The sequence below is a fragment of the Dermochelys coriacea genome, chromosome 5, assembly GCF_009764565.3.
Source record: "Dermochelys coriacea isolate rDerCor1 chromosome 5, rDerCor1.pri.v4, whole genome shotgun sequence".
In the NCBI taxonomy this organism is placed as follows: Eukaryota; Metazoa; Chordata; order Testudines; family Dermochelyidae; genus Dermochelys; species Dermochelys coriacea.
In genome coordinates, this window is record NC_050072.1 from 122,698,094 (window position 1) to 122,725,525 (window position 27,432).

The 27,432-nt window shown below is 42.5% G+C and overlaps 1 protein-coding gene across 6 annotated transcripts in view; it reads left to right on the forward strand.

Moving 5' to 3' along the window:
* The window catches only part of KIAA1958 (KIAA1958 ortholog), a 122,962-nt gene extending 100,715 nt beyond the window's left edge, over positions 1–22,247 (forward strand). For all 6 annotated transcript variants that reach the window (XM_043514406.1, XM_043514403.1, XM_043514405.1 and 3 more), the window contains 2 exons: positions 15,658–15,830; positions 17,986–22,247. In XM_043514406.1, coding sequence (XP_043370341.1) covers positions 15,658–15,830; positions 17,986–18,798 — 986 coding nt within the window. In that variant the 3' untranslated portion in view covers positions 18,799–22,247. The remainder of the gene's footprint in view (positions 1–15,657; positions 15,831–17,985) is intronic.
* The last annotated feature ends 5,185 nt before the right edge of the window (positions 22,248–27,432 follow it).

Below are 27,432 nucleotides of genomic sequence, written 5' to 3' on the forward strand. Positions count from 1 at the left end.
AAATCTGTACTAAGAGGCTGTGCCAGTTAATAGTTTTATGTATGACATGATAAACTGTGTACTCTGCTGTTTGTTTAATGTTGTGAGCCAGTATTTAGTGCCTTCTGTAGAAGGAAACAATATGTTGTGGTAGACAGGAGGTGCCAAATTAACAATATCCTGTTCCACACAAGTGACCACACACCAGGTTAAAAAAAATCATCTCCATCTTTAAAAAAAAAAAAAAATTCTAAAAGTGACTGGAAAATGTCATGGATATTTCTTGTTTATTAATGTATTATTTACTAAATCAGATACATGTGAAAACACAGAGTGATTGGTAAGAAGGGACATGTTGCTGGACAGCATTTTTTTATTTTATTTTTTTAATGTTTGGTCTGCGTGTGTTGCAGAATAACGGCAGAAGAGTTTGATATCTGAAATAGTGATTTTAATATTAAATCAAATCATTAGGAAAACCTTTTAAATTTGTAATGGAACAGTCTTAAAAACTGCATTGACCTAACACTGAAGTGATACAGTAATTATGCGTTCCGGTGTTAGCTTTCCTAGTAGTCCTGATTCTGAGCTCCCTTGCACCCAGTGTAACTGAAGAGTAACTCCTCCAAGCTCTATTGAAATCAATGGAATTACGCTGCTGTAAAACTACTGTGAGATCAGAGTCAAGCCCAATAGTTTTGGCCTCCGACTTTTCAGGTATCTTCATGCCAGACCCGTTGCATCATAATTCTGACATTTCATTTTCAAAAAGTCACTTTTCTCCTCTGACTGAAGAAGCTGAAAATATGAATGTAAAAAACAAAGTAGATGAATTCATCTTGATTTTGATGTGAGTTTTAACAGGGTGAAATCTGTAGATTACTTTTTTTAAGTGGAAAACCAAATAATATGAGTTTACTGGAAGGGTTTAGGATGGAGAGGGATGATCTACTGAAAAACTTGGGAAGACTTTTCAAACCAAAATACCAAGTTGCGAGAAAAGCAATATTACTTGAAAAATATCAGTGATTAAAATTCATCCCTTGACTAACTGTATTAAAATCAAGTCTATACTCCAGGAATGAATTTGACCTAAAAAAATCTTAAAAGCACTTGTAATTGCAACCTTCCTCCAAAAAGACTGCTAAGCCAAGATTTTCAGAAGTGACTAGTGGGTGCATCACTTTTCGGGTGTCCAACTTGTGACCCCTTAAAAGACCTGATTTTCTGAAGGTGGGTGCTCAGCACTTTCTGAAAATCATGCCTCTATGTCTCCCAGAAATCAAGGCAAGCAAAATCACTAGTCACTTCTGAAAATATCCACATTTAAATGTATAAAGTCTAATTATGACTCTTTGGTGTGTTCCAACCTCCTACATAGTGCTTTTCAGCAGTTGACCTCAAAGCACTTCACAAGCTTTTTAATATATTACTCCTTACAATACCCCGGAGAGGTAGGGCAGTGCTATTATCCCCATTTTACAGATGGAGAACTGAGGTTCAGAGAGGCTAAGTGACTTTCCCAAGATCACAGAGGAAGTCTGTGGCGGAGCAGGGAATTGAATCTGTGTCCCCCATGTCCGAGGCTAATGCCATAACCCTTTCACCATCTCCAGAGATCTTGGGCCTGATTCTCAGCTGGTGTAAATTGGTGTAGCTTCATTGTCTTCAGTTTGGCTCCTTTGTTGCTGAGATGACTCCATTTTTAACATTTGCTACTTTTAAAGTCAACTTTGACCTGCAAGTTGATTCTCCACAGCTTTGTCTGTCCGGCAGCCGTTGACACATGAACAAAACGCATGTAAAATGCCACCATTGGCATGAGTGCAGAATTCTGATTTGGGAGAGTTTACACCCACTCGGTACAGGTGTTAAATAGCTACCCGAAGTGTGAAGCGGTGGAGGACCACGCCCTTCATCTGTGCTCCTATGCCAGTCCCTGCTGTATCCTGCTGTTGAGTCTGTCACACATCAGAGTCACTGCTTCTGAGGATTAATAGCAGCACAGCATTTATTCAACATTTTTCTATCCAACACACCAGTTTGCCAAAAATTACACTTTTCAGAGCCATGTTAGTCTGTATTCGCAAAAAGAAAAGGAGGACTTGTGGCACCTTAGAGACTAACAAATTTATTTGAGCATAAGCTTTCGTGAGCTACATCCGATGAAGTGAGCTGTAGCTCACGAAACCTTATGCTCAAATAAATTTGTTAGTCTCTAAGGTGCCACAAGTACTCCTTTTCTGAAAAATTACACTGGGTCCCTACAGTACAAAAGCTGTTTTTTCATGGCTCCCATGCCTTTGTCGCTCATTGCGGAAGTTGGATGTGTTCTTGCCAAACTAGATCACCATAGTGACTGACGTTATTTCATTAGTGCACTGCAATCTGGAAAGGTGATCATAACTCTACCAGCACAAACCTGGGAAAAGGAAATGGAGTGCTGCCCTCTGAGTGTAAAAGGCTCTGCTGGTACATGTTCATCTCCTACCAGTGCTTATGGAGCCCCCAGCTCTGGGAAAGCTACTCATTTGGTTGTGCTAATAGTGTGGTGGACTGAATACTGCTTTCCACTTGCTTGAGTCCTTCTACTCACTTACTCAGTTATGAATTATGCACCCTTGGGGTCACCTCTTTTACAATCACTGATGTGTCTGGGGAAACCTTATATCAGTTTAACCACATTACAGGAAAAGGTACTTTTAGAAAATATTTTAATGTTCTGGGCTGGGACTCTGAAAGGTGCCTAAGGGAGTTATATATCCAAATTCCACTGAAATTCAGGTGCCTAATTCTCCTAGGCTCCTTTGAAAATCCCGGTCCTAAACGTAACCAGTTATTTTTAAAAAAAGATCTCCGTATGAAAAAGTAATCTATTTTTAGTATTAAAATATCGTTCTGTGTAAAAATGGCAACCTCTTCCTCAGCAAATCTGCTCCCTCTGTGTATTCTGAGTCTCATTTGTTTGTCTTAGTGGGGAAAAGGTAAGATTTTGATGTATTTTAATACTTCAGAACCAGTACATCTCTGGGAAAGTTATTTGGATTCTTTCCTAATTTGTGCATCATCAACAAAACTGTTAACTAAGATCCATTCAGTCCCATTGCCTTCAATTTATGCCCTCAGTGAAGGAAATAAGATTGCAACAGTGTAACAGTGTGGGAAATATGAGGGAAATGAGGCTGAGGTGGTAACTGAGGACATAATCTTGGCCACTTGATCTTTGTTATTGGTGGTGGGTGAGTCATAAAGAACCCATCTTGGGACTCAGATCCTAGGCTAAGATTGCCACTTGTTATCTTTGCACATTTGATTTGGAGTCAGCAAAGAGCAATACGTGTGGAACCCCACAATGCGATTTCTACAAAGTAACTTTTTAGAGTAGAACTGCATGAAGTGTTAGATCTTTGGCTGGTGTCAACCACTGAAATCAATGAAGTTACCGCTGTTTGCACCAGCTGAGGATCTGGCCCTTATGTACATTAGGTGTGATTAAAATAGTCCACTTTTCTATAAGGTCTATTTACCTCTCCACAAAGACACATGTCACCTTTTGTTCTCATATGTCTGACCCTCCGACTTTAACTGGGATGGAATAAACACTTTATGCCATACATCTACTTCCTGGTAATTTATTTCAGAACTCTCCTGGAAAAGTGCTGCTGTTACACACTTTGCAAAAGAAACAGGGAAACACTGAATAGGTAAGGAGAAGAAAGTGAAAACAAGAATTTCATACAGTGGCTGTGTTCCTGCCTTTTCTCACCTCTCAGATCATTTTAAGTATTTAAAAAGAACAAGTTTAGTTGCTTATTAATTGGAGTAGATCATTAACTTTTGTCTTGTCATTGACTGATCTTCAAATTGCTAAGCGAGTCTGATGTTTTAGCATTTCAGCTCATTGTTTATTTCCCCCCCGAGTACATTTTAAAAGTCTAGTTTTGCTGAACAACAGATTGATTTCATGGTATGTACAATGTTTGCTACTATTGTAGTGTGACTTTATTGTTTTTAAATATTTGTTTTGGTACAGCCTTAAACTTCTAGAACTAAGAAGAGCATTTCAAAATTAAGCAACTGATAACGTCATTGATGTCTGTGATAAGTGCATGCTTTATTCACAGTATTTTGTCTGTAATGGGGTATGGTGACCAATTCTCATTTATGTAATAAACTGTTTTCTGCAAAGGTGGCTACTTTCTTTAATCACATGAAACCATGTGAAAATAGTTGATACTTGAAAATTTGAAGCACATTATAGAAAAGAACCCAAGGCACTCACAAGCCTTTCAGGTATGGATATCAACACAGCTGTGAAATTCTTGTGAGCCAGTAAAACATTCTGAGAAGATGCATGCAAACAAGCCCACGAAAAACTAGTTCCTGCCCAGTCTTGTATAAATTCATTGACTTCAGTCAGGCCTCGATTCAGGAAAGCATTAGGCACATGCTTAAGTCCATCCTTATTCAGGAACGCGCTTAAAAATGTGCTTTAGTTACAGTGACTTCAATGGGATTGAAACCCATGCTTCAAGTGCCCTTCCTGAATAAAGACGTTTTCCCGAATCTGGGCCCGAGGTTGGATTCGGTGAAGATGGGGGGATATTTTGGCTCTAAGTGTCCCATTTTGCTTTTAGAATTTCCATAACTGGGACTGCCCGTCTCACAAGAGAGCAACATTTTCAACTGAGATGGGGTTTTCCAAGCCCAAGGCAGTGTCTGTGTTTTGTCTAACTAGCCAGTGTGGTGACGTGCTTTCCTAATGGCTAATCTGTGCGTGTGCGTGTATGTGTGTGAGCAATTTTAAAAGTTCTTCAGGTAGTCAACAGAAATTACTTAAGGAAGGGTTTTGACTTAAACCTACAAAAGAAGTAGACTCAGATCCAAGGCTGTGAACTTCCCAAGCCTGAACTTTCACTGTTCTGGAATACGGTATTAAAATGTAAGACAAATCTGAGTCACAAACTCTATTATTTTAACGATGCCAATAAAGCAAAATATCCCAAATTAAAAATCTGGCAGCTGTAAGAGAAGCCCCCAAAGCAGCTGCTTGTATGATGACAGCAGTGTTGAAGGAAGAGATTATCAGACAATCTCAAGTGCTTAGGATAGGGGCATGACAAAAAGATAGACATAAAACAACCAATGATAACTGTTAACTAAGCAAAGGCAGCATGTTCCGGGTTTGCTTGGGGAGAATAGGGCAGGCAAATGTGAGATGATTAAGCGGGGGTAGGAGAAGAGCTAGTGAGGTGTTTTCTCCTTTTGTCTCAGCTTTGGATCTTCATAAATTGACAAACTCTGCTAAATGGGGAACCATGTCGCTGAGCAGTGGCAGTTTGTGCGGTCATTGTGATGCTCCTTTGTCCAAGCCCATGAAATCTCTTCTGAATGTCTGGTGATCTTGGGATGCATTGAAGAACTGATTTGAAGTTAGTTTTAATGCTGGTTAGCTTTAAAGCCTCTTCAGTGACTCCAGCAGTAGGCAGAAAGAGGGACCAGGGCAATTTGTATCATATCTCCATACTCAGAACATCTCTGCTTCTGCAAACAGTGGAATGAATGCAGGTTCCTTCCTCCGCCGTTATGCACTTGGCTGACCATCCCTGGGACAGGTCAGTGTGATCTGCAGCCATTGTACTTGGCCTTCTGGGACTTAGACATGCCATGCAGCTGTGTAAATGCTGATCAGGACTGGGTCTTAAATGTTTGAGGAAGAAATATTGGCCAGAAACTGATCTTGTAAGCTTTGCTCTATCTCTCAGCTGTGCAACTAACACGTATCCCTGTCATGCTTTTATTGAAATTTCATAATCCAGACACTGTTTACAAATGACATGTTAATTGTTGTAGAAGTAGCTCAGGGCTATTATGGCATGATGCCTATTCAGATGTGTTTAAGAGACAAGAGTTCACACATTAGTGAGGTAAGGTTTAAAATTAGTTTATAATTTATTCCAAAAACAAGTGGAACTTGGCGGCTGTCCTTGGAAAGACATATGAGATATCACTTTAGAATAAACCAGCGTTTGTGTGTGTTATAACCCTAGCTTTTGGCAATGTGAGTCATCTTGCAGCAGTTTGGGAGAGTACTTTGAAAAAAGAATGAGAGAGAGCTATGAAGTTAACTCCTTTTTTATGTAAACATTCTCTGTTTGTAGATCCAAATTCTGGTAGGCACCTAATGGAAAATCTGCAGGTAGGAGTTGAAATGTGGAGCAGAAACTGACCATCGCTATGCCTCAAAAACCTATGGAGAAACCACACCAAAGTCCCTTTGTGAGATGAGCAAAGACTCAAATAGTGGTAGCTCGAGGTTAGAATTGTAGATGGGGCATTATAACTCACCTCAGATCTACAGTTCGTTAATGACAGGTTTCAGAGTAGCAGCCGTGTTAGTCTGTATTTGCAAAAAGAAACGGAGTACTTGTGGCACCTTAGAGACTAACAAATTTATTTGAGCATAAGCTTTCGTGAGCTACAGCTCACTTCATCAGATGCGTTTGGTGGAAAATACAGAGCGGAGATTGATATACACACACAGAGAACATGAAACAATGGGTTTTATCATATACACTGTAAGGAGAGTCTCTAAGGTGCTACAAGTATTCCTTTTCTTTTTGCAAATACAGACTAACACGGCTGCTACTCTGAAAACTGTAAGGAGAGCGATCACTTAAGATAAGCCATCACCGGCAGCGGGAGGGGAAGGAGGAAAACCTTTCATGGTGACAAGCAAGGTAGGCTATTTCCAGCAGTTAACAAGAACACCTGAGGAACAGTGGGGGGTGGGGTGGGGTGGGGTGGGGTGGAGAAATAACATGGGGAAATAGTTTTACTTTGTGTAATGACTCATCCATTCCCAGTCTCTATTCAAGCCTAAGTTAATTGTATCCAGTTTGCAAATTAATTCCAATTCAGCAGTCTCTCCTTGAAGTCTGTTTTTGAAGTTCTTTTGTTGAAGGATAGCCACCCTCAGGTCTGTAATCGAGTGACTGGAGAGATTGAAGTGTTCCCCGACTGGTTTTTGAATGTTATAATTCTTGACATCTGATTTGTGTCCATTTATTCTTTTACGTAGAGACTGTCCAGTTTGACCAATGTACATGGCAGAGGGGCATTGCTGGCACATGATGGCATATATCACATTGGTAGATGCGCAGGTGAACGAGCCTCTGATAGTGTGGCTGATGTGATTAGGCCCTGTGATGGTGTCCCCTAAATAGATATGTGGACAGAGTTGGCAATGGGCTTTGTTGCAAGGATAGGTTCCTGGTTTAGTGGTTCTGTTGTGTGGTGTGTGGTTGCTGGTGAGTATTTGCTTCAGATTGGGGGGCTGTCTGTAAGCAAGGACTGGCCTGTCTCCCAAGATCTGTGAGAGTGATGGGTCGTCCTTCAGGATAGGTTGTAGATCCTTGATGATGCGTTGGAGAGGTTTTGGTTGGGGGCTGAAGGTGATGGCTAGTGGCGTTCTGTTATTTTCTTTGTTGGGCCTGTCCTGTAGTAGGTGACTTCTGGGTACTCTTCTGGCTCTGTCGATCTGTTTCTTCACTTCAGCAGGTGGGTATTGTAGTTGTAAGAATGCATGATAGAGATCTTGTAGGTGTTTGTCTCTGTCTGAGGGGTTGGAGCAAATGCGGTTATATCGTAGAGCTTGGCTGTAGACAATGGATCGTGTGATATGATCTGGATGAAAGCTAGAGGCATGTAGGTAGGAATAGCGGTCAGTAGGTTTCCGATATAGGGTGGTGTTTATGTGACCATCGCTTATTAGCACCGTAGTGTCCAGGAAGTGGATCTCTTGTGTGGACTGGTCCAGACTGAGGTTGATGGTGGGATGGAAATTGTTGAAATCATGGTGGAATTCCTCAAGGGCTTCTTTTCCGTGGGTCCAGATGATGAAGATGTCATCAATGTAGCGCAAGTAGAGTAGGGGCATTAGGAGACGAGAGCTGAGGAAGCGTTGTTCTAAGTCAGCCATAAAAATGTTGGCATACTGTGGGGCCATGCAGGTACCCATCGCAGTGCCGCTGATTTGAAGGTATACATTGTCCCCAAATGTGAAATAGTTATGGGGGAGGACAAAGTCACAAAGTTCAGCCACCAGGTTAGCCATGACATTATCGGGGATACTGTTCCTGACGGCTTGTAGTCCATCTTTGTGTGGAATGTTGGTGTAGAGGCTTTTACATCCATAGTGGCCAGGATGGTGTTTTTAGGAAGATCACCAATGGACTGTAGTTTCCTCAGGAAGTCAGTGGTGTCTCGAAGATAGCTGGGAGTGCTGGTAGCATAGGGCCTGAGGAGGGAGTCTACACAGCCAGACAATCCTGCTGTCAGGGTGCCAATGCCTGAGATGATGGGGCATCCAGGATTTCCAGGTTTATGGATCTTGGGTAGCAGATAGAATACCCCAGGTCGGGGTTCTAGGGGTGTGTCTGTGCAGATTTGTTCCTGTGCTTTTTCAGGGAGTTTCTTGAGCAAATGCTGTAGTTTCTTTTGGTAACTCTCAGTGGGATCAGAGGGTAATGGCTTGTAGAAAGTGGTGTTGGAGAGCTGCCTAGTAGCCTCTTGTTCATACTCCGACCTATTCATGATGACGACAGCACCTCCTTTGTCAGCCTTTTTGATTATGATGTCAGAGTTGTTTCTGAGGCTGTGGATGGCACTGTGTTCTGCACGGCTGAGGTTATGGGGCAAGTGATGCTGCTTTTCCACAATTTCAGCTCGTGCACGTCGGTGGAAGCACTCTATGTAGAAGTCCAGTCTGCTGTTTCGACCTTCAGGAGGAGTCCACCCAGAATCCTTCTTTTTGTAGTGTTGGTAGGAAGGTCTCTGTGGGTTAATATGTTGTTCAGAGGTATGTTGGAAATATTCCTTGAGTCGGAGATGTCGAAAATAGGATGCTAGGTCACCACAGAACTGTATCATGTTCGTGGGGGTGGAGGGGCAAAAGGAGAGACCCTGAGATAGGACAGATTCTTCTGCTGGGCTGAGAGTATAGTTGGATAGATTAACAATATTGCTGGGTGGATTACGGGAACCACTGTTGTGGTCCCTTGTGGCATGTAGTAGTTTAGATAGCTTAGTGTCCTTTTTCTTTTGTAGAGAAGCAAAGTGTGTGTTGTAAATGGCTTGTCTAGTTTTTGTAAAGTCCAGCCACGAGGAAGTTTGTGTGGAAGGTTGGTTCTTTATGAGAGTATCCAGTTTTGAGAGCTCATTCTTAATCTTTCCCTGTTTGCTGTAGAGGATGTTGATCAGGTGGTTCCGCAGTTTCTTGAGAGCATGTGGCACAAGCTGTCATCGTAATCTGTGTGGTATGTAGATTGTAATGGATTTTTTACCTTCAGTCCTTTTGGTATGATGTCCATCTGTTTGCATTTGGAGAGGAAGATGATGTCTGTCTGTATCTGTACGAGTTTTTTCATGAAGTTGACAGATTTCCACTCTATATGGCTAAATTCAGTGCCTTGCATAATGACAGGTTTCAGAGTAGCAGCCGTGTTAGTCTGTATTCGCAAAAAGAAAAGGAGTACTTGTGGCACCTTAGAGACTAACAAATTTAATTGAGCATAAGCTTTCGTGAGCTATAGCTCACTTCATCGGATGCGTTTGGTGGAAAATACAGAGCGGAGATTGATATACATACACAGAGAACATGAAACAATGGGTTTTATCATACACACTGTAAGGAGAGTGATCACTTAAGATAAGCTATCACCAGCAGCAGAGGGGGGAAAGGAGGAAAACCTTTCATGGTGACAAGCAAGGTAGGATAAGAATACTTGTTTTGGCATAGACTTCTCGCTTTCTTTTCCATACAAAACAACTCATAAGACACATGGTATTGGGGAAGATTCTGTGTTACTCGTTAGCATTTGGAAGGAGATTCCGGAATATAGGAAGAATGGAGCTCTCATCAAAAAGCACTTTTGGAAGCATCTCTCAATGCTGGGTTGTGTTCAGGGAGCTGCATATGTCTGTTCTCCAAGAGAGAATAATGGAAAGGGTGTCCTTGTTTGTTCAGATACGGTTGCCCTGGACAGTAATTTCAGATTACAGGATCGACTACCTCTCTTGCTCTGTGCACAGAGCTCCCTTTTATGTCAGGGAGCAGCATGCATGCTGATCAGTAAGTGGCTCATAGTATCTTGCAGGTCTCCTTTTGAAGGAAAACTACATTTTTAGGAAGTGGGCATGATGCTGAGATATTAAAATAAATCACATTTTCAGCCTCTCAATTTTGATGGTGTCTCATTAATCCTCCTTGCAAATTTCTATGTCCTTGCACACCTTAAACACAAAAAATATAACCCCTGCCTCAAGGATAGTGCAGAGAGTATAGAGCTATCGGACCCAAAGGGACACTTAAAGTTCTGGTGTATGGTAAACACACTACAGCGGTTGTTGGACAGACTTGAAGAATGTACATATTTTTGACAGGGAGGAAATAATATCACTAGTTATTTTTATCATCATCTTAATTGCAGAAGGCTAGTGAGCATATTTTACACTGGGTATATTTTCGCTATGATTTTGCAACATGCTTTAAAAAATATTGACATTGCGGGAGCACCTTAGAGAGTCAAACAAAAAGGGACCATTTTCAAATGAGTCTGCCGCTTGCCTCAGGCTCCACAATGCTTTTGAAAATGGAACTTAGGCAAGCACCTCAGCGACTTGAAAATGTAACCCGAAAAGTCTAACTTAGAGCTGACATCCACCCAATGAGTTGTGTCTAGATAGTGTCGTGACTCCTATCCATGCACAAAGCTATCCTTCATGTGCGCTACAATGTGTTCATACATAATTTTAAACAGTTAGAACTTGACTCTCTGTAGACTGATGAGTAGGCATGATATATTTTTGCAAGTGCATAAATACCCTGAAATTAAGGGGATTTTGGGATGATAAAAGCAAGGGGGATTTGTCACACGCTACACAGACGAAAAATGAAAATGACTGTCTCCTGGCAGTCTTGGGCATCTCTGATTTAGGCCCGGTTCTAAAAAGCACTTAAGTACATGCACAATTGTAATGACTTCATTGGGATTTAAGCATATGCTTAAAGTTAAAAACATGCTTAAGTGTCTTGGGGCTTGATCCAAAGCCATGGAAATCAATGGAAATCTTTCCATTGACTTTAATGGGCTTTGGATAGGCTCATGATGAACAGGGGTGGGAACGCTCACATACTTAAAATGAAATCCGTGTTTGAGTGTGGTGTTGGATCAAGGTCCTTGTCTTTTCCAATGCTGCCTTGCTGTGTTAGATAGTACTGGTTGCTAGAATTAGTGGATTAAACTGCTTTCTCCTGGAACACAGGAGATTAGAATGCAAATGTAGAATATATTTATAACAAAAACGATCTGTTCCCCAGATAACTGACTATTTGGTGGCTTCTGTTCCCATGCTTATCTGACACACTGATCCAGATGGCAACCTGCCTTCCTCGGTGCCATCTTATTACTTCAGTTTTGTTTTGTTAAAAACAATCTCTTTTTCTGTGTATACCTGAACTACCCACGGTGATGATGGTAACTATCAATTTGTGAATTAGCTAGTTCGGTCCTCAAGCTTTAGTAACAACGTGAGTTATATGAGATCTTCAATCGAAAGAAAAAGCCGGGGGAGAGTGGGGAGTTGTGTGTAGAATAAAAGAGTTTTGAGGATTTTATTTGATATTAGTAACATCTTACAAGGATATCGAGTATTTCATCCGAAGTATTGCAAAACAGCTGTCTTTTTGTTATGAGCTTTTTCAGCGCCTAGCACAGTGGGGGCTGACTGGGGCTCTTAGTTGCTACCGCAATACAAATACATAATAAAATATTAGAGACGAGCCTGAACCTAACCTTGATGTCTTGAATACCCTGGAACTTTGGAAATGTTTGGGCCCAGTGCTTCACCACCTGGTTCACCACCACAGGTTATATCCCTGTACCTCAGAGACAATTGCCTTCTGCTGGGACGCAAGGAAGCTGCACCGGTGTTGCTGTGTCTCAAAAATGTAGTCCACAATTTTCAAATCTGTGTGTCTAAAGTTAGGCTCCTATGTGGATATTTTTAAAAGCACCTGCGGCTATTAGGAGCACAAGTCCCACTGATCTTAAGAGACTGGTGCTCCTAAATCCCTTGGGCACTTTTGAAACTCTTCCCCCCTAAATCTCATATTTAGGCTAATAACAAGAAGTGGCCTGGTTTTCCAAAGGACTGAGTGGTTGTTGCTCCCAGTGATAGCCCTTGGGCCAGCTGGCAGTGTGACCGAATCCTAGAAATGTAGGGCTGGCAGGCACCTCGAGAGGTCCTCAAGTCCAGCCGGAGGATTTCGTCACAGATGGCACTCTGGGAAAGCAGAGGCGGGCAGGTGGCTTGTACAGAAATTTGGCATGAAGTGGATACTGTTGATTAGGTGTGCTCAGCAATTGCCTCAGGCAAGCAGAAGGCATCAAATACAGGGAAAGGGCTTGCCTGAAGGTTGCCAGAAGAAGGGGGCACAAAGTACGGAGGGATCTTTGCCTACTATAGTCACTGAAAGGTGAGCTAAAGCAATGGGGGACTCATCCAAGAGGACCCACTGGAAGAGTGCATCTGTGATGCCTGCAGTTCCCTTCCATGCTTGACCCGAGACGTGATCAATGCAGCTGAGGGGAGGGGCCACAAAGGGGCCTGGGGCTGCTCTGACAACTGTTCTAATTTGCACTGATAGTGCAATGGGTGTGAGAGATGACCCAGGCATGCTCTCCACACCAGCACAGGGATGGCATAGGAGCTACTACTGTGGTTCTAGATGCTACTCAGTGACCCCCCTGCACTGGGAGGGAAGGCTCTAGGAGCTGGATCTCCTGACCGTAGGGAGCAGTGCAGAGCAGTGCCAACATGCCAGGGCGTCAAGTCCTAGATCTGCACCAGTTAGAAATGAACCAGTGTGGACTGTATCAAGCCTTGCTTGGAGATGAGCCAATCATAGCAGTACTGGCAATGCTTGTGCAGCATTCGGAAGGCGTCGGTGTGCGAATGCAGAGGGTTTACAAGGCGAGCAGGTATCTCTTCAATGAGCAGTGGCCAAAGCTTAGTTCAGTACTGCAGGCAGACTTTCAAAGAGAAGAGTGCTAGCCACCCATAACATTTCCTGCAGTAGCCTGGATTTTCTTTAGCTATCTCCTATCCAGTTACTTACCAGGGCCAGCCCACCTCACCTTGTGATATCATAACCCAGGGCGGCCAGTGCTCCTGGTTATTGCCAAATGTTCTTCTGCAGCAATGTCACATGCAATAGTTATAAAGTAATTAGGCAGCCAAACCTTGCAAACATTTAATTGCAAACAGAGGAACATGGGAACCTCGTGCCTTCTGAATTGTTTGACGTGAACATTTTTTGCTGATAGTGAATCCTATGCTGCCTGAAAATTGCCTTTCCAATCAAAAGGAGAATAGCCAGCTGTTTTCAGAAGTCCTTTGTATGTTTATTTAATAGCTGTAGTATATAGAAAGAGGGTGGTATTCCTTTAAATAGTTTTTAAGCCCTCTAGGGGCACTGACCATGCTCTCTGTGTTCTAGAAACTGCTAGAAACCAAGCCGAGCAACAGCACGTATATGTAGGTAGGCCTCGCGTGCTGTTTATAGTCAGTAAACACAGTTATTTGTTCCCGGGTGGTTCCGTCATATCTTGTGCAAGAGTAAAAGTCACAATAGTCTTACCCATAAGAACCCTTCAAACGCTCACTGATTGTATAAAGGGTTTGAGGCTGGGTTGTCAATTTTTGAGATCTTTCTAAGGGTACGTCTACATTGCAATAAAAGACCTGGGGCGGTGAGACTCAGAGCCCAACTGGTCAATTAACGTGGGTGCCAGGGCTAAAAATAGCAGTGTAGACATCCGGGCTCACGCTGGAGGCCTGGCGTGAAACCCCCTGAGGGGGAGGGTCTCAACACAGCTCTTTTTAACCCTGTGAGCGCGAGTCAATTGATCCAGGCACTGAGACTCGCTGGCATGGGTCTTTTATTGCAGTGCAGACATTCCCGAAGCAGCTACAGACACTGCATATTTTGCATTGCCTAACGACTGGGGCAAACCATTGACTTGAACGGGAGCAGGGGGTCGACCAGCACTGGATGCTTTTGAAAATCCCATGCCAAGTGCATGAAGAGTGTTCTAAGGCCTAGCCTTGGTCCCAACAGCATCCAAGCCAGATGCTTAGATGGAGCCTGTGGGTTGGAGGGGGCACCACACTTCTACCTCCCTGCATAAAGCTTACATGGCCCCCACCCCAACTACACACCATTCCCAGGAGCGGAGTCACAGCGCAGTTGCCATGTACAGTCATCAGGCATTGGGAAATGATGGCGGGGAGGCCCTGGGCATCCAGCATCCCTTTAGGACCAGGATCCTTCCTGGCTGACTTAGAGCTGGGGAGAAAATGCATGGGGCATTGTGGAAGCAGAGACGTGGGCCCTCAAGCTGCCCCATGAGAACTGGAGGGGAAAGCCCCTTAGCGACACTCCCCCTCGCCCATATGACAATCTCATTGTCATTTAAAGAGGCTGGGAACCTTCTCTCCCCCCTCCCTGCTGGGGATGTGCAGTGATTACCAGACACCTAGAGCTGCAGTAACTTCTGCACCCTCTGTGATGACAGTGTTGGGGCTAGGGGAGCTGGGGAGGTATATCGGCCTGCTTCTGAGGGGAGCCCCTTTTCACGAGTTCTCACAATGCTGGGATGTGGCTCCCCTCCCCTTCATCTGCCACCCCAGCTGGCAGACCTGCCGAGCAGCCAACTGGTTGCACAGGTGACTTTAGCAGCCTGTTGGTGCTTACGTGGCCTTGGCTTCCACATAAACTGGCTTCGGGCCCATAAAAAGTACACTTAAATATAGTGGATGTAATAAAATGATAGTGGTATCATAAAAATGCATTACTCTTTCATAAGAAATAGTAAGGGCCTAAATACCAACAATAGGGTCCCTCATCAATCCGCTTCATTCAGTTCTCACCTGTGCTGCTGAGGAGAATTTAAGAAACGAGCACCGAGAGTCTTCCCTGTAATCCTGGCCTCACATCAGCTAACGCCATCTCTGACAGCTGCCTCTGTTGGCTCCACGACGTCTCTGGGCCTGATCCGGCACTGTTTGCACTGAGTGCAAAGAGGGTAGAAAGCCTCATGTTGGGAGAGCGTGGAGAATTCCGACAGAATAGCGTTTCACACCCAGTTTGCACGGGTATGCCTGACTGCCCATTGCGCCAGGCAGTGGAGAATCAGGACCAATGTGCAATGGAGCATTTCTTTTTAACAACTAAGATAGTTCATTAAGGCAAACCCTTGATATTTCTTCCCACTGTTTTTTCCCCCTCATTGCACCTGTCCCCCCCCCCCCCCCGCAGCAAAAGGTTCTGCATTGCCCCAGCTGTATCATTTACTGTATTTAGCCAAACAAATTTAACTCTGGGGCAACCCAAGATGACCCCATATTGATCCCATATTGGAAACACTCTTCCACATTCTAGAGTTCCAGTAAAAGTATTTGAATAGCTTCATGGGATTTCGCCATTTCCGTGACTTATTTTTCAAATTTTTTACTTGGGCCCATGTAAACAATTCCAAGTTGTTCTAAACCTGATTAACTAAAGAGTCCAACAAGGTTACGTTGTTTTGATCCCTACCTTTGTTTGTTTTCTAGCATACTCGACTAAGCTCAACAAATTTCCTGTCTTTAATTTTGACGATGACCTAAAGTATCTGTGTATCAGTGCTGTGAGTCCAAACACTACAAAGGCTACTCTGTATGCTCTGAACGTGTGGAGATACTGGTGCATGACAAAAGGACTTAAAGACTACATGGACATCACTAAGGTAGGTTTCAGAGCAGCAGCCGTGTTAGTCTGTATCCACAAAAAGAAAAGGAGGACTTGTGGCACCTTAGAGACTAACAAATTTATTTGAGCATAAGCTTTTGTGAGCTACAGCTCACTTCATCATTCAATAAGGTAAGCACTGTTAAATCATTGAGACCGCTCCTCTGGTCAAGTCAAGCTGACCCACAAATGGGAGAGACACGGCTGGGTAAAGGTGAGGATTTACACCTTCTTTATGCTCCCATGATCCCAATATTAGCCCAGGACCAACCCAGTCCCCAGAATAAGTCTGTAGTCTTCTCTAATTTACACCTTCTTGCCTCCTGCCCCATGGGGCTGTTCCTTCAGCCAGGGATAAGCTAAGTACAGAGGAGTTCTGGCCACACCCCCATTTTGCCCAGCCACGGCCCCTGCGCTGGCAGCCCAGAAATGGCAGGATATTCATGTCTTTGCCCAAAGACACGCTTTTTATCTAAGGGGCCTTATTTCTCTTTAGGGGTCAGGCACTAAAGCCCCAGTCCAGCAAGCACTTAAGCATGTGCTTAACTTTAAGTCTGTAGTTCTACTTAGATGTTTCAAGTTAAGCATGTACTCTGCTAGAGTGGAGCCTAAGAATTTGTCTTGTCTGAAGTAATACAGGAAAGAAATAAAAATAAGCCTGCAACAGTGATAAAAATCGACTCTATGACTAAAGCAGTAACAGGGATGTTAGATACCAGCACTCAGCACACAGGGGTGCAGAGTTGAGACATCCTTACAACTGATGCAATAGAGATCCTAGAAGTTGTGTGCATCAGGCAGCCTGCTGGTTGAGGGAAGGGTTTCTTGTGTTGGTGAGATTAATGACAGTGCATGCTGGGCATCTGAGAAATGTCGGTCGAGTCCCAAGGATGTGATACAACATTCGAATGCCAAGGACTGCTTGTCCCACTACGACCTGTAATGTCAGGAAGTATTTTTGTTTTCAGTTTCGAAGGTGTCCATTTTAAGAAGGCTGTTGCCACTTGGACTTGCATCTGTTTGCATAATTTGCAGATGTGTTTGTAATCCAGAAGCAGAAATGAGAGCGCCAAAATAAACCTATGCAGGTTAACAAAGTCTGATTGCAGGGCCAGTATGACATACAAATGGCCCAGATAAGTGCTTGTGATTACAGACAAAGGGTCCCTGAATACTTTTTAATTCTCAGACTCTAGGAATCAAAGGCGATATTGTCCTCCATCTCTCCTGCTATCGCAAGCATCTCATTATTACCAGCTTAATGCTTTCCTTTAATTATGAGATTTATAGAGACTGTAAGTATATCTCAGTGAAAAGGAGGAACGGAAAGTTTCCCTGGCTAGAACTTAAAAGGGAAAAGTACAGAATATAAGGCATGCACTGTACTCCATGCATCAGACTATATTCATACTAGGTGAAATCCTGATCCCAGTGAAGTCAACGGCAAAACTCCCATTGACTTCAGTGGGGCCAGGATTTCACCCTCCATTTCTTAAAACATGGGGGTTGGTGTTGTGGTGGAAGGGGCCCTACCCTAAGCATCAGAACGTGTCATCTCTCTCACCTTCCATTAATCCTTGTCCCCTAATGCCAGTGGGGTCCTCGTCTCTGCAAAGCAGTGTCCTAGCAGAGGAGTGCTAAGGACCTCAACCCTTTTATTCCAGGCTGCCTATATTTCCCATTCCTGTCAGTACAGCAGCCACATCCATTGCATGCTCCTTATAGTTACACAAATATGCACTCTTCTTCCAAACCTGCAAGGTTACTACATTCTTTTTGGGAAGACAGGAGCATGTTGCATCTTGCACCTTTCCTCTGTGCAGAGCGTGAAAAGATCTGGAACTTGGGTCTTCCCACTTAGTAGCATCTTTCACCATCCACAAGCAGGCTGATCTATGACAGCAATAGAATAGAAATGGACCCGAGCCACAACCCTGGATCTGAAAAGTGCTACATTTTGGAGACATTTGAAATCGAAGTTCACTGCTGCTTAATGTCTGTCATGAGACAGACCTAAACCCTAGATGTGAACATCACTGCGGTTTGGGAAAATTTGGATCTAGATCCAAACTTGTCAGTGCAGGCTTGTCGCTAATAAAGAATTTTATCCCATGCATGTAGTAACACTGACATTTGCATTTCTCTTGTTCCAGATTCCAGCCTCAAAGCTGAATGAACTCCTTGAGGACTTCTACATTACGGTGAAGAAAACGGATGGTTCAGACTTCCTAGCCACATCCTTGCATGCTATCCGCCGAGGCCTGGACCGGATTCTGAAGAACGCTGGGGTGGGATTTTCCATCACTAGCAGCACCTTCACATCCTCCACCAAAAAGTTGAAGGAGAAACTCCGGGTGCTCAGCAAGGCTGGGATGTCTGGTGCTCGCTCTCGAAACATTGTCTATTTTTCCCTGTCCGATGAAGAAGAGATGTGGAGAACAGGATGCTTGGGTGATGAGAGTCCAGTAGCCCTACTGTCCACAGTGGTGAAATATAACAGCCAGTATCTCAACATGAGGACTTTGCAGGAGCATGCAGACTTAATGTACGGGGACATTGAATTACTCAAAGATTCACAAAACAGGCCCTTTTTTGCCCGAACGGACAGCGTGAAACGAGAACACAGGGTGAGCTCTAACAAAGTGTGTTTTGGCCAGATATACCATGAGCACTCCAAAGGACACAAGCTGTGTCCCTACTGCCTCCTTTATAAGTACATGTACATCCACCGGCCCCCAACCCAGATGGAAGCAAAGTCTCCTTTCTATCTGACTGCTCGGAAGGAGATTAGTGGCATGGGAAATGTGTGGTACGAGGAACAAAGAATGGGTCTCCGCTCCTTGAGGGGAGTCGTCCCAAAGCTGGCTAAAAAAGTCAAACTTGACCACTGTGAAAACTTCACTTTTGTTTCATTCACTCAGGCTTCCAGAAAGTTTGGTTCTCTTAACTCCTATCAACAAGTCTGACATCCATGTTCTAACACTATCCATGTGTTCAGTCAGTTGTACACAAAGGGGGCATTGAACTAAAGGAGCTTATTTTAGTAGCCAGACCTCTATAGACAAGCAGAAAGATGATGGCCTGCTGATGACTTGCTTTGATCCTTATCGAAGCAGCTGCTACTGAGAAAAATTGAGCTCTTTTCCAAATGTGTGTTAATTATATTCTATTATTGAGACAATATATTGCTGCATATACAAGAATGCTACAAGAGTGAGGAAATCAGTTAATTTCAGTGCCTTTTAGCACAGGTTTTTCTCAACAACTACCACATTAAACTGGTCGAGAAATAAAATTCCCAGTAGGTCAGTAGCTTTAATACATTGTGAAGAAAGTAAGTTGCTATTAAATAATAATTTAAAAAGTGGAAAGAGTGAGAAATTAAATGTTTCCTGGGGAAAAATTGCACTTGACACTTTTCTGTTTGGTTGATGGATAATCTACTTCTGAAAAAGCAAGCAGCATCACTTGATGGAAGATCCTGCAGCTTTCTTCTGTTACAATGTTTGGAAGGCATGAACTTGGGTTATGGAAGCTCTCTGTAGTGGTTGTCATCTGCTTTCCATTGTCAACTGGGGCAATTTTATGAAACCAGATTAATGTACACACATGCTTTTGAGAACTATATTTCCTACGCAATGGACGACCTGTGCTATCATGGATTTTTCTCCTTAACAAGTATGGCTTGGATTAAGGGAGCTATTATCAAAGACGGTAACTCTTGAAGCAGAAGTGCCTATGTTTTCTTTCATAGTTATCATACAAAGGTTATTTTCTTGTGAACCATTCTTAGATTTTTCCCATCTGGGTGGTATATAATGAATATAGATATTTTTCCAATATATAATAATTTACACTGGATCTATAGATACTGCTAGAGGTAATTCCTGGATTTACCAAACAAACAAACAAACATGGTTACAGCATCCTCGAGGGACAGCTTTTTGAATAATTAATTTATAAAAGTTAAGTCCAAATATTTCAAAAAGGCCAACTAGTGATTTTGGGTGCCCCGCTTTTGAGACACTCTAAAGGGACCTGATTTCAGCATTGTCTGAAAGTCAGATCTCTTTACAATGTCACATGTTTGGCACCCAAACACTGAGGTTCTCAAAATCACTAGTCACTTTTGTAAAATCTTGGTCTACAGTCTTAGGGTTCAATCCAGTGCCATTCAAGTCAATGGGAAGACCCCTATTGACTGAAATGGGAGCCGTATCAAGCCTTTAGGTCACAAGAAGATGTGTCATAGAAGACCTTGCACCTATTTTAGGGAAGTAGAAGTTTTACCATGCGTGGCTCATTGTTCTAGTACAAATGACCAGGCTGTCATCTTCCAATGTATCACAAAGCTGTGACATCATTATGGAATCTGGGGACACATCAAGCAATCATTTGTATACCAAGATTGTTTTACACCTTTAAATCATAGCTCAAGACCCATAGTTATGTGAATACAGATATATAGAAATAAAATCAGGCTTTATTTTTTGGAAGATTCATACACACATTGCTTGTATACTTCTAGCAAGAATTCAATTTCTAGTATCTATTTATTATCCATGAGTTCTAAAATATAGTTTTACTTCTGTCTTTTAAATGTGTGTGCACAGCATTAAATGTTACTTTAGTTTTAAGAAAGTCATTCACTGGACCGGGAAAGACAGAGCAGCATTAGCAAGGGAAATATCCATCATAAGCTACCAACTAGACCCTTGTGCAGGCTGTGTAGCTTATTTTCCTCCTTCTGTTTGTTTCCTTACTAAGGACCTGATCCTGTGGGGTCTGAGTACCCTCCACTCCCCTTTGACTGCAGGGCGAGTTGAAGATGCGCATGCGTATATATGATCAGACTCCGTCCTAGTAAATGTAGTGTGATAGCTGTGGGGTTAGGAACTTTGGTTAAGCTGTATTTCTTTCAGAGAACTGTACAATGTAGCTTGATGTATATTTCTGATATTGTTGGTGCTGATGTCTGAAAGAAAACATACATTTCTCTGAACACTGTACCTCTTCTTGGTTTACATAATTTTCCTTTATTTGACTGACTCTGGTAAAGGGAATATCCTGAAACAATGTTTTGTCAGTTCTCTGAGGCTGATCTTCATGTAGGAGACTGGCAGGTAGGAGACTGTATGTGCAGTACACTGTAGCATCACAAAGGCATTCTGGCAAATAACTGGACATTACTGACAGAAAAGCAAAAGCTATATTTACATAGTTTGGTTAGTTTTCCTTTTAAAGAGATTATTTATTTCGGCTCTCACGTCTGTCTTGCACCTTTGTGCAGTCATTTGCACCTCTGCAAAGTCAGTGCAAAATGCTGACAGATTAGTAGCATATGTTGGTTAGTAGTATACCTCTGCCCAGGTATAAATGGCAGCCCAGATGGCAGGGCTGTGAAGAGCTTAGTCTTGGACGTGTCAGTTTTAATGACAAAAATGTCCAAATCTAGATGCATAAAGTCAAGTTTTTAAATCCACAGTTGGCACCTAAATATGTGGCCTAATCTTCAGAGATCCTGAACTTCTGCAGCTCCCTTGGGACTTGATGTTGCTGAGCAATTTCCAGGATCAGGCGTTGGGAGAGGGCGTCACTATTAAAAGTATTAGGGGAGAGATTTCCAAATGCACAAAGGGGCACTAGGTGTGAATCTAAATGTGACTGCTTATAGCAGAATTTGGCTAAAATATTGTTAATTCCTTTCTGAACTCTATTAGGACAGAACAATTGCATTTCATTATTGTATTCCAGAACTCCCTCTACAAGGAGAAACTAATTCACAAGTATTATCTGATAAAATACTATACAGTGAGGAAAAATCCTACTTCTTTGCTTTAAGAAGTGATTAGTGCAAATAAGATTTTTTTTTTAGTACTAGTATAGATTCCCTCCCACCCCCCAATTTTTTTCATGGTATTAATAGCCATAATTTGAATTAAATGGTGCCCCTCTGTCCTAACATGTGAATCTATATTATCCAAGGAAAGCATTTATCCTATTCCTGATCTGCTAGCAGTGAAGATGAGCTTTCCATGTTTTGCAAACATTTGTATTATCTGCATTTGAAAAGCAAATAGAGCACTGAAGGGCAGCAAATGTCAGACAAGCTCAGACAGGCATAGAATCAGCCAGCTTGTTATCCTGCATTTGGCCTATCAATCTGATACCTGATACTTCACAGGATACTCACAATGCACCTGTGTACCACTAAGCTTTTTCTAGGGATTGGGTGAGAAGACGCTACCCTATGAGCTGAAAAAAATAATACCTAATGCTTTTGTGAAGGAAAGTCTGTCTTGATCCTGTTTAACAATGTCTTTTTTTTAAACTGTTCTTAAGTTCGATAATTTGGTGGCTCTGTTCTGATTTATAATCAGTGTTTGCTCTGAAATAAAAGCAATATTCATCTTTGCAAAATGTGAGAAGTGACTAAATATTTCAGAATCTAATTTTTTTTTGAAGTCGAGAACAACATTTGATAGTTTAATGATCAATTTTTTAAAAAATTATTTGTTTATTCCCTAAACTTTCTCTGTGGTACAGTCAGTAAAAGATCTTCATTTTGTCTTTTAACTTTTAGAATTAATGATATTGGAGCCACTGTTACTTATCTGAGTAAATTTGATTTTTAAAAGCATCAAAGATAGGCTCAGGTTATTGTTTTTGCATTATACTGGTATCTAGAGGCCTCATCTGAAATCAGGGCCACATTGTGCTGGGCAGCACCCTTACACAATCCATGTTGCAAATGGCTTACAATTGAAATAGACAAGAAATGATTAAATGAAGTTAAAAAAGCACAAAGATCTGAATGGACTTCCCCAAGGTCATACAGCAGGTTGGGGGGAATAACATCCAGGTCTCCTGGATCCCAGACTACTGCCCTATCCCCTGGGCTATGCAATCAATCTTGCATTCACCAAGTTACACTTCTGAACAGAACTTCACTGGGTGTCCTCTGAGTGTAGCAGGAAGGCAGCATCATAGAATATCAGGGTTGGAAGGGACCTCAGGAGGTCATCTAGTCCAACCCCCTACTCAAAGCAGGGCCAATCCCTAATTTTTGCCCCGATCCCTAAATGGCCCCCTCAAGGATTGAACTCACAACCCTGGGTTTAGCAGGCCAATGCGTAAACTACTGAGCTAATTATGATGGCCTGGAGCTGCTCCAATTTATATTTCCCGCCAAGAGCCCCAACTGGCCCTTCCAGCAGCCATCATGGGGCACAGTGGCACCCTGGCCATGCCCACTTTCCCACAGCCAACTCCCAGAGCACCCCTCTGTCCTGGGGGAAACCCAGTGGCCTGCTAAGACGGCTTCAGGTCAGCTTTGTGCTGCCACAACACACTGGGGAATCAGACCCTGTGTTTTATGTTTCCAAAGCGCTTGTTCACTTCCATCTTGGGTTCTGCTCTATCCTGTTCAGAACGCTGATAGTGCAGACACCCTTCGGAAAAGTCAGGTATAAATACTTTAAATGTGTATTTCTTGTGATTCCATATAGAGGGGTTCCATTCAAATTCCTCTTATATCACTGTATTGTAATACTTGGCAAAGGCTGACTTTTGAACAATGGCCACTGCACTAATTACTATCTTGTACTTTAAAAATGGAAATTTTCAGAGATCTCCCCCGCCGCATTTTCCCTCTCCCAAATCAATTGTCTTCATTTCCTAAGGATCGTATCTTTATCTTGCTGTGCTGGGCACCATGATCAAGGCTTTCAAAGGTCATTAGCAGGACCCTACCAAATTCACAGCCATGAAAAAGGCGTTGTGGACTACGAAATCTGGTCTCCCGTGTGAAATCTGGTCTTTTTTGTACTTTTACCCTATACTATACAGATTGTATGGGAGAGACCAGCGTTTCCCAAACTGGGGGTCCTAACCCAAAAGGGGTTTGTGGGGGGTTGCAAGGTTACTGGTGGGGGGGAATCACAGTATTACTACCCTTATTTCTGTGCTGCCTTCAGAGCTGGGCAGCTGGAGAGTGATGCCCGGCCACCCTTACTTCTGCACTGCTGCTGGCAGTGGCGCTGCCTTCAGAGCTGGGCTCCCAGCCAGCTGCCGCTGCTCTTTGGCCACCCAGCTCTGAAGATGGTGCCACCATCAGTAGCAGTGCAGAAGTAAGGGTGGCAATACCGTGTCCCCCCACACACAATAACCTTGTGACTCCCCCCAACCCATTTCGGGTCAGGATCCCTACAGATACAACACGTGACATTTCAGATTTAAATATCTAAAAATCATGAAATTTACTATTTTAAAATTCTTATGACTGTAAAATTGACCAAAATGGACTGTGAATTTCATAGGGCCCTAGTCATGAGTGACTAGTGAGAGAGCTGGGTTTTGGGGGATCATCTTGACACATCCACAGGGGCCTGATTTTCAGAGTGTGGGTATTCAGGGCCATTTCAAATGTCTCAAGTTGGGCCCTCCAATACGGAGGTATCCAAACTCACTATTTACTTTTGTAAATCTTGCCAAATCTGGGAACGACTCCCATTTGTACACGTATTCATCGCCTTGTCAAGGTGGGACTATAGACCTAAGTGCTTTATAGTAAACAGAGCTGGGTTTATTAGCTTAACTTCCTTTGCAACACCGTGTTCTGGAAATCCTGAATCCTGATGACAAAGTACATCATCCTTAATGCAGGGATTCTTAAACTCCTCAGTGCCAAGGCATTAGGCCAACATTTATGTTACACAGATCAGAGCACTACCTCTATTCCAAATGTGTGTTTGTCTCTTTGCAGTGTTTTCATTTTGAAGAGTGTCCTTTTGATGGTTGGACGTGCAGGGGCATGATGCCAGGAAAGCATCTGGTCCAGTGTAGTGAATCCCAGGATAGGAGATGTGTTGATCCCAGGATAGGAGAGAGACAAAGTGGGTGAGGTAATATCTTTCATTGGCCCAATTTCTGTTGGTGAACAGGACAACCTTTCAAGCTTCACAGAGCACTCTGGATACCTTCTCCAGATCTTAAGAAAAGCTCCAGGAAGCTCAAAAGCTTGTCCCTTCCACCAAGAGAAGTTGGTCAAATAAAAGATATTACCTGACTCACTCTGCCTCTATTATTATTTAGTAAGATTCTCTGAAAAACACTGTGCTGTTAGACACTTCAAATCCTTCCATGTGGCAATGAGTCTCATACAAGCTATTAACAATATACTAAGGCCCTAGCCATGTGGAAATGTGCATGCAGTGGGCACATTCACTCACACATATGTACATACATATGTATCTCCAGGAACCAGAAGTAACAACTTCTAAATTCATTGTATGCAATCAGTATAATGGAGTAAATGCTGTTCTGTGTAAACGGAACAAAGTGAATTTGGAGCAGGTTGAGAGTATAGCAAATGTGGGGAAGGAGATGATTGGCTGAATCTTTGTCAATCACAGCTCCAGAGGGGGTCAGTTAGCAAAATATTCTATATGAACAACATCTTTCAAATATTCATGTCCGGGAGTCCTGGCCTTCCCGCTGATTTCAAATTAAAGTTACAGGAAGAGTTTAACATACTTTTAATTTTCAGTAGCACTTAACCGTTTCCTTTTAATCTAGTAATAAAACACTGAGTAGTTTATATTTTTCTTTCTGGAGCACATTTGTCCTCTTTTTTCAGAGATATTCCATGATGTAAGGAAGAATTTCCATGCACAAATCCCCCAGTCCCTGGTATTTGCTTTCTGTATGATTCATTCTCTCTCTCTCTCTCACTCAAAAGAATGTAAGAGCCAAGGTGATAGGTGGCCTCAAATATAGTTATTAACAATGATTTTGTTAAGGAATAAATATGTTTAATAAAGGGAGGGTTTTTTTCTTAAACAGCCCCAGCAATTGACCAAGAATATTCTAATGCTTTTATTTACTCTACGTGTATTTTACAAAATAATGTAGAAAGTGACATAGTCATTGCTTTCCTTTTTAATGCACTGGAAATCTTCCCAGTACTACTTTAGAGTGCAACAGGCAATCAATTAACATCAAGAATGATTTCCTTGTATTTCTTTGATCTTTCTCCTCTGCATATATACTGACTCCTGATGTGTGTATGAATGTATCATCATATCTACAACCTATTTCTGCACAGTCTCTAGGTAAGCAGATTTGCAAGAAGGAAGGTTTCAGTTCTGGTAAATAATACTTAATCGCTTTATCCAGCTTGGTGAAAAATAAAACAATAAAAAGCTTTTTAATGGATTTATGGTGGAGGCATCATCCAAGCTATTGAGTTAAAAGCATGGGTCACTGCGTGTCTATCAGTACGAGGACTGTGAACCAGATTTTGCCTTTGGATTTGTCCATGGAGGTGTTCTATATGAGCATGCCAAGGTATAACTTAGCTCTGCAGACACATAAGAGTACATATTTCCAAGTTAAATCCAGCTCTCGCTATAAATTAATAAATGATGAATAGGTGTATTAATAAATGATTAATCAATTGTTCTAGAGCCCAACAGGTCGATAGGTGGCTTATTACAATGGCATATAGCCATTTAATACATCTTCTACTGATACGCTTATAACAATCTATAATACAGATTGTCATGTCTATAGCACTCCTAAAACATCTATTAATCATATGTAATAACTTTTTGTAAAGAGAACCTTAATATAAAGTGACCAAAATTCAAGTTCTGTCAAAAACTTGTCTATCCTCACATTTCTGAAGTGTGTTTTGAAACAGACATCTGCCTCTCTTGGCTGGAGCACACACTATAACATGGGTTAAGGGAAGGTTTAATGTCACGTTCACTTTTCTCTTTTGAAATAAACGTCTGATGTAAAATCAGGAATCTCAGTCGCCTCTCCAGTGACTTCCAAACCTTCCTTCCAAAGCAAAAGTGAATCATACCAGAGGTAAGTGTGTTAAAAGAAATGCCACAGTGGTGTTAAAAGGACTGAAGTCACTGGGCCAGATTCAACTCACTCATTTTGTTTGTAATAATCTTTTCCTTATTTTTTCCCCATGCAAAACAACTAAAACACACCTGGTGAGAAAAAAACAAGCAAAGGGAAAATGAAGGATCTATTTCATCACTGCGGTGTAGCCCCATTGATTTCACTTCCATCGATGGGGGGATGACCTCAGAAGAATGGACCCCTTAGTGTGGAAAGCAGTAAAAGAATGTGCTATCAAGCACTATGGTGCGGAACAGCCTTATCTTTATCTGATGTACTGGAAGTACAGCAATGGCTAGCGAGAAGCTGAGCCAGATTGAACCAGGTTTGTCTCAGGATGGACTGGAGTCAAGTCTAATTCTGGGCATCTAAAACAGCCAGAGGAAATCAAAGCAGGCTCTGACTAAAGGAGAGGCACTGGACCTAGCTATGTCAGGGGCTATGTATGGGAAAGTGTGAGTGTGGGGCCGTCAGGAGAGGAGGCCTGCCTGCCCACAGGCCAGCCTCCATTACCAGACACTCACCCCTTCTGGAGGGGAAGGGGAGAAGAGGTGAAGCAGGACAACACAATATGATTTGGGGTTTGAAGAATCCTTGTGTAGGTCCCAGGTCTCTCTCAGTTCCCCCCCATCACTGATACTAACACAAACTGAAAGGGGTTTAGCTAGATGCTAGGGATACTA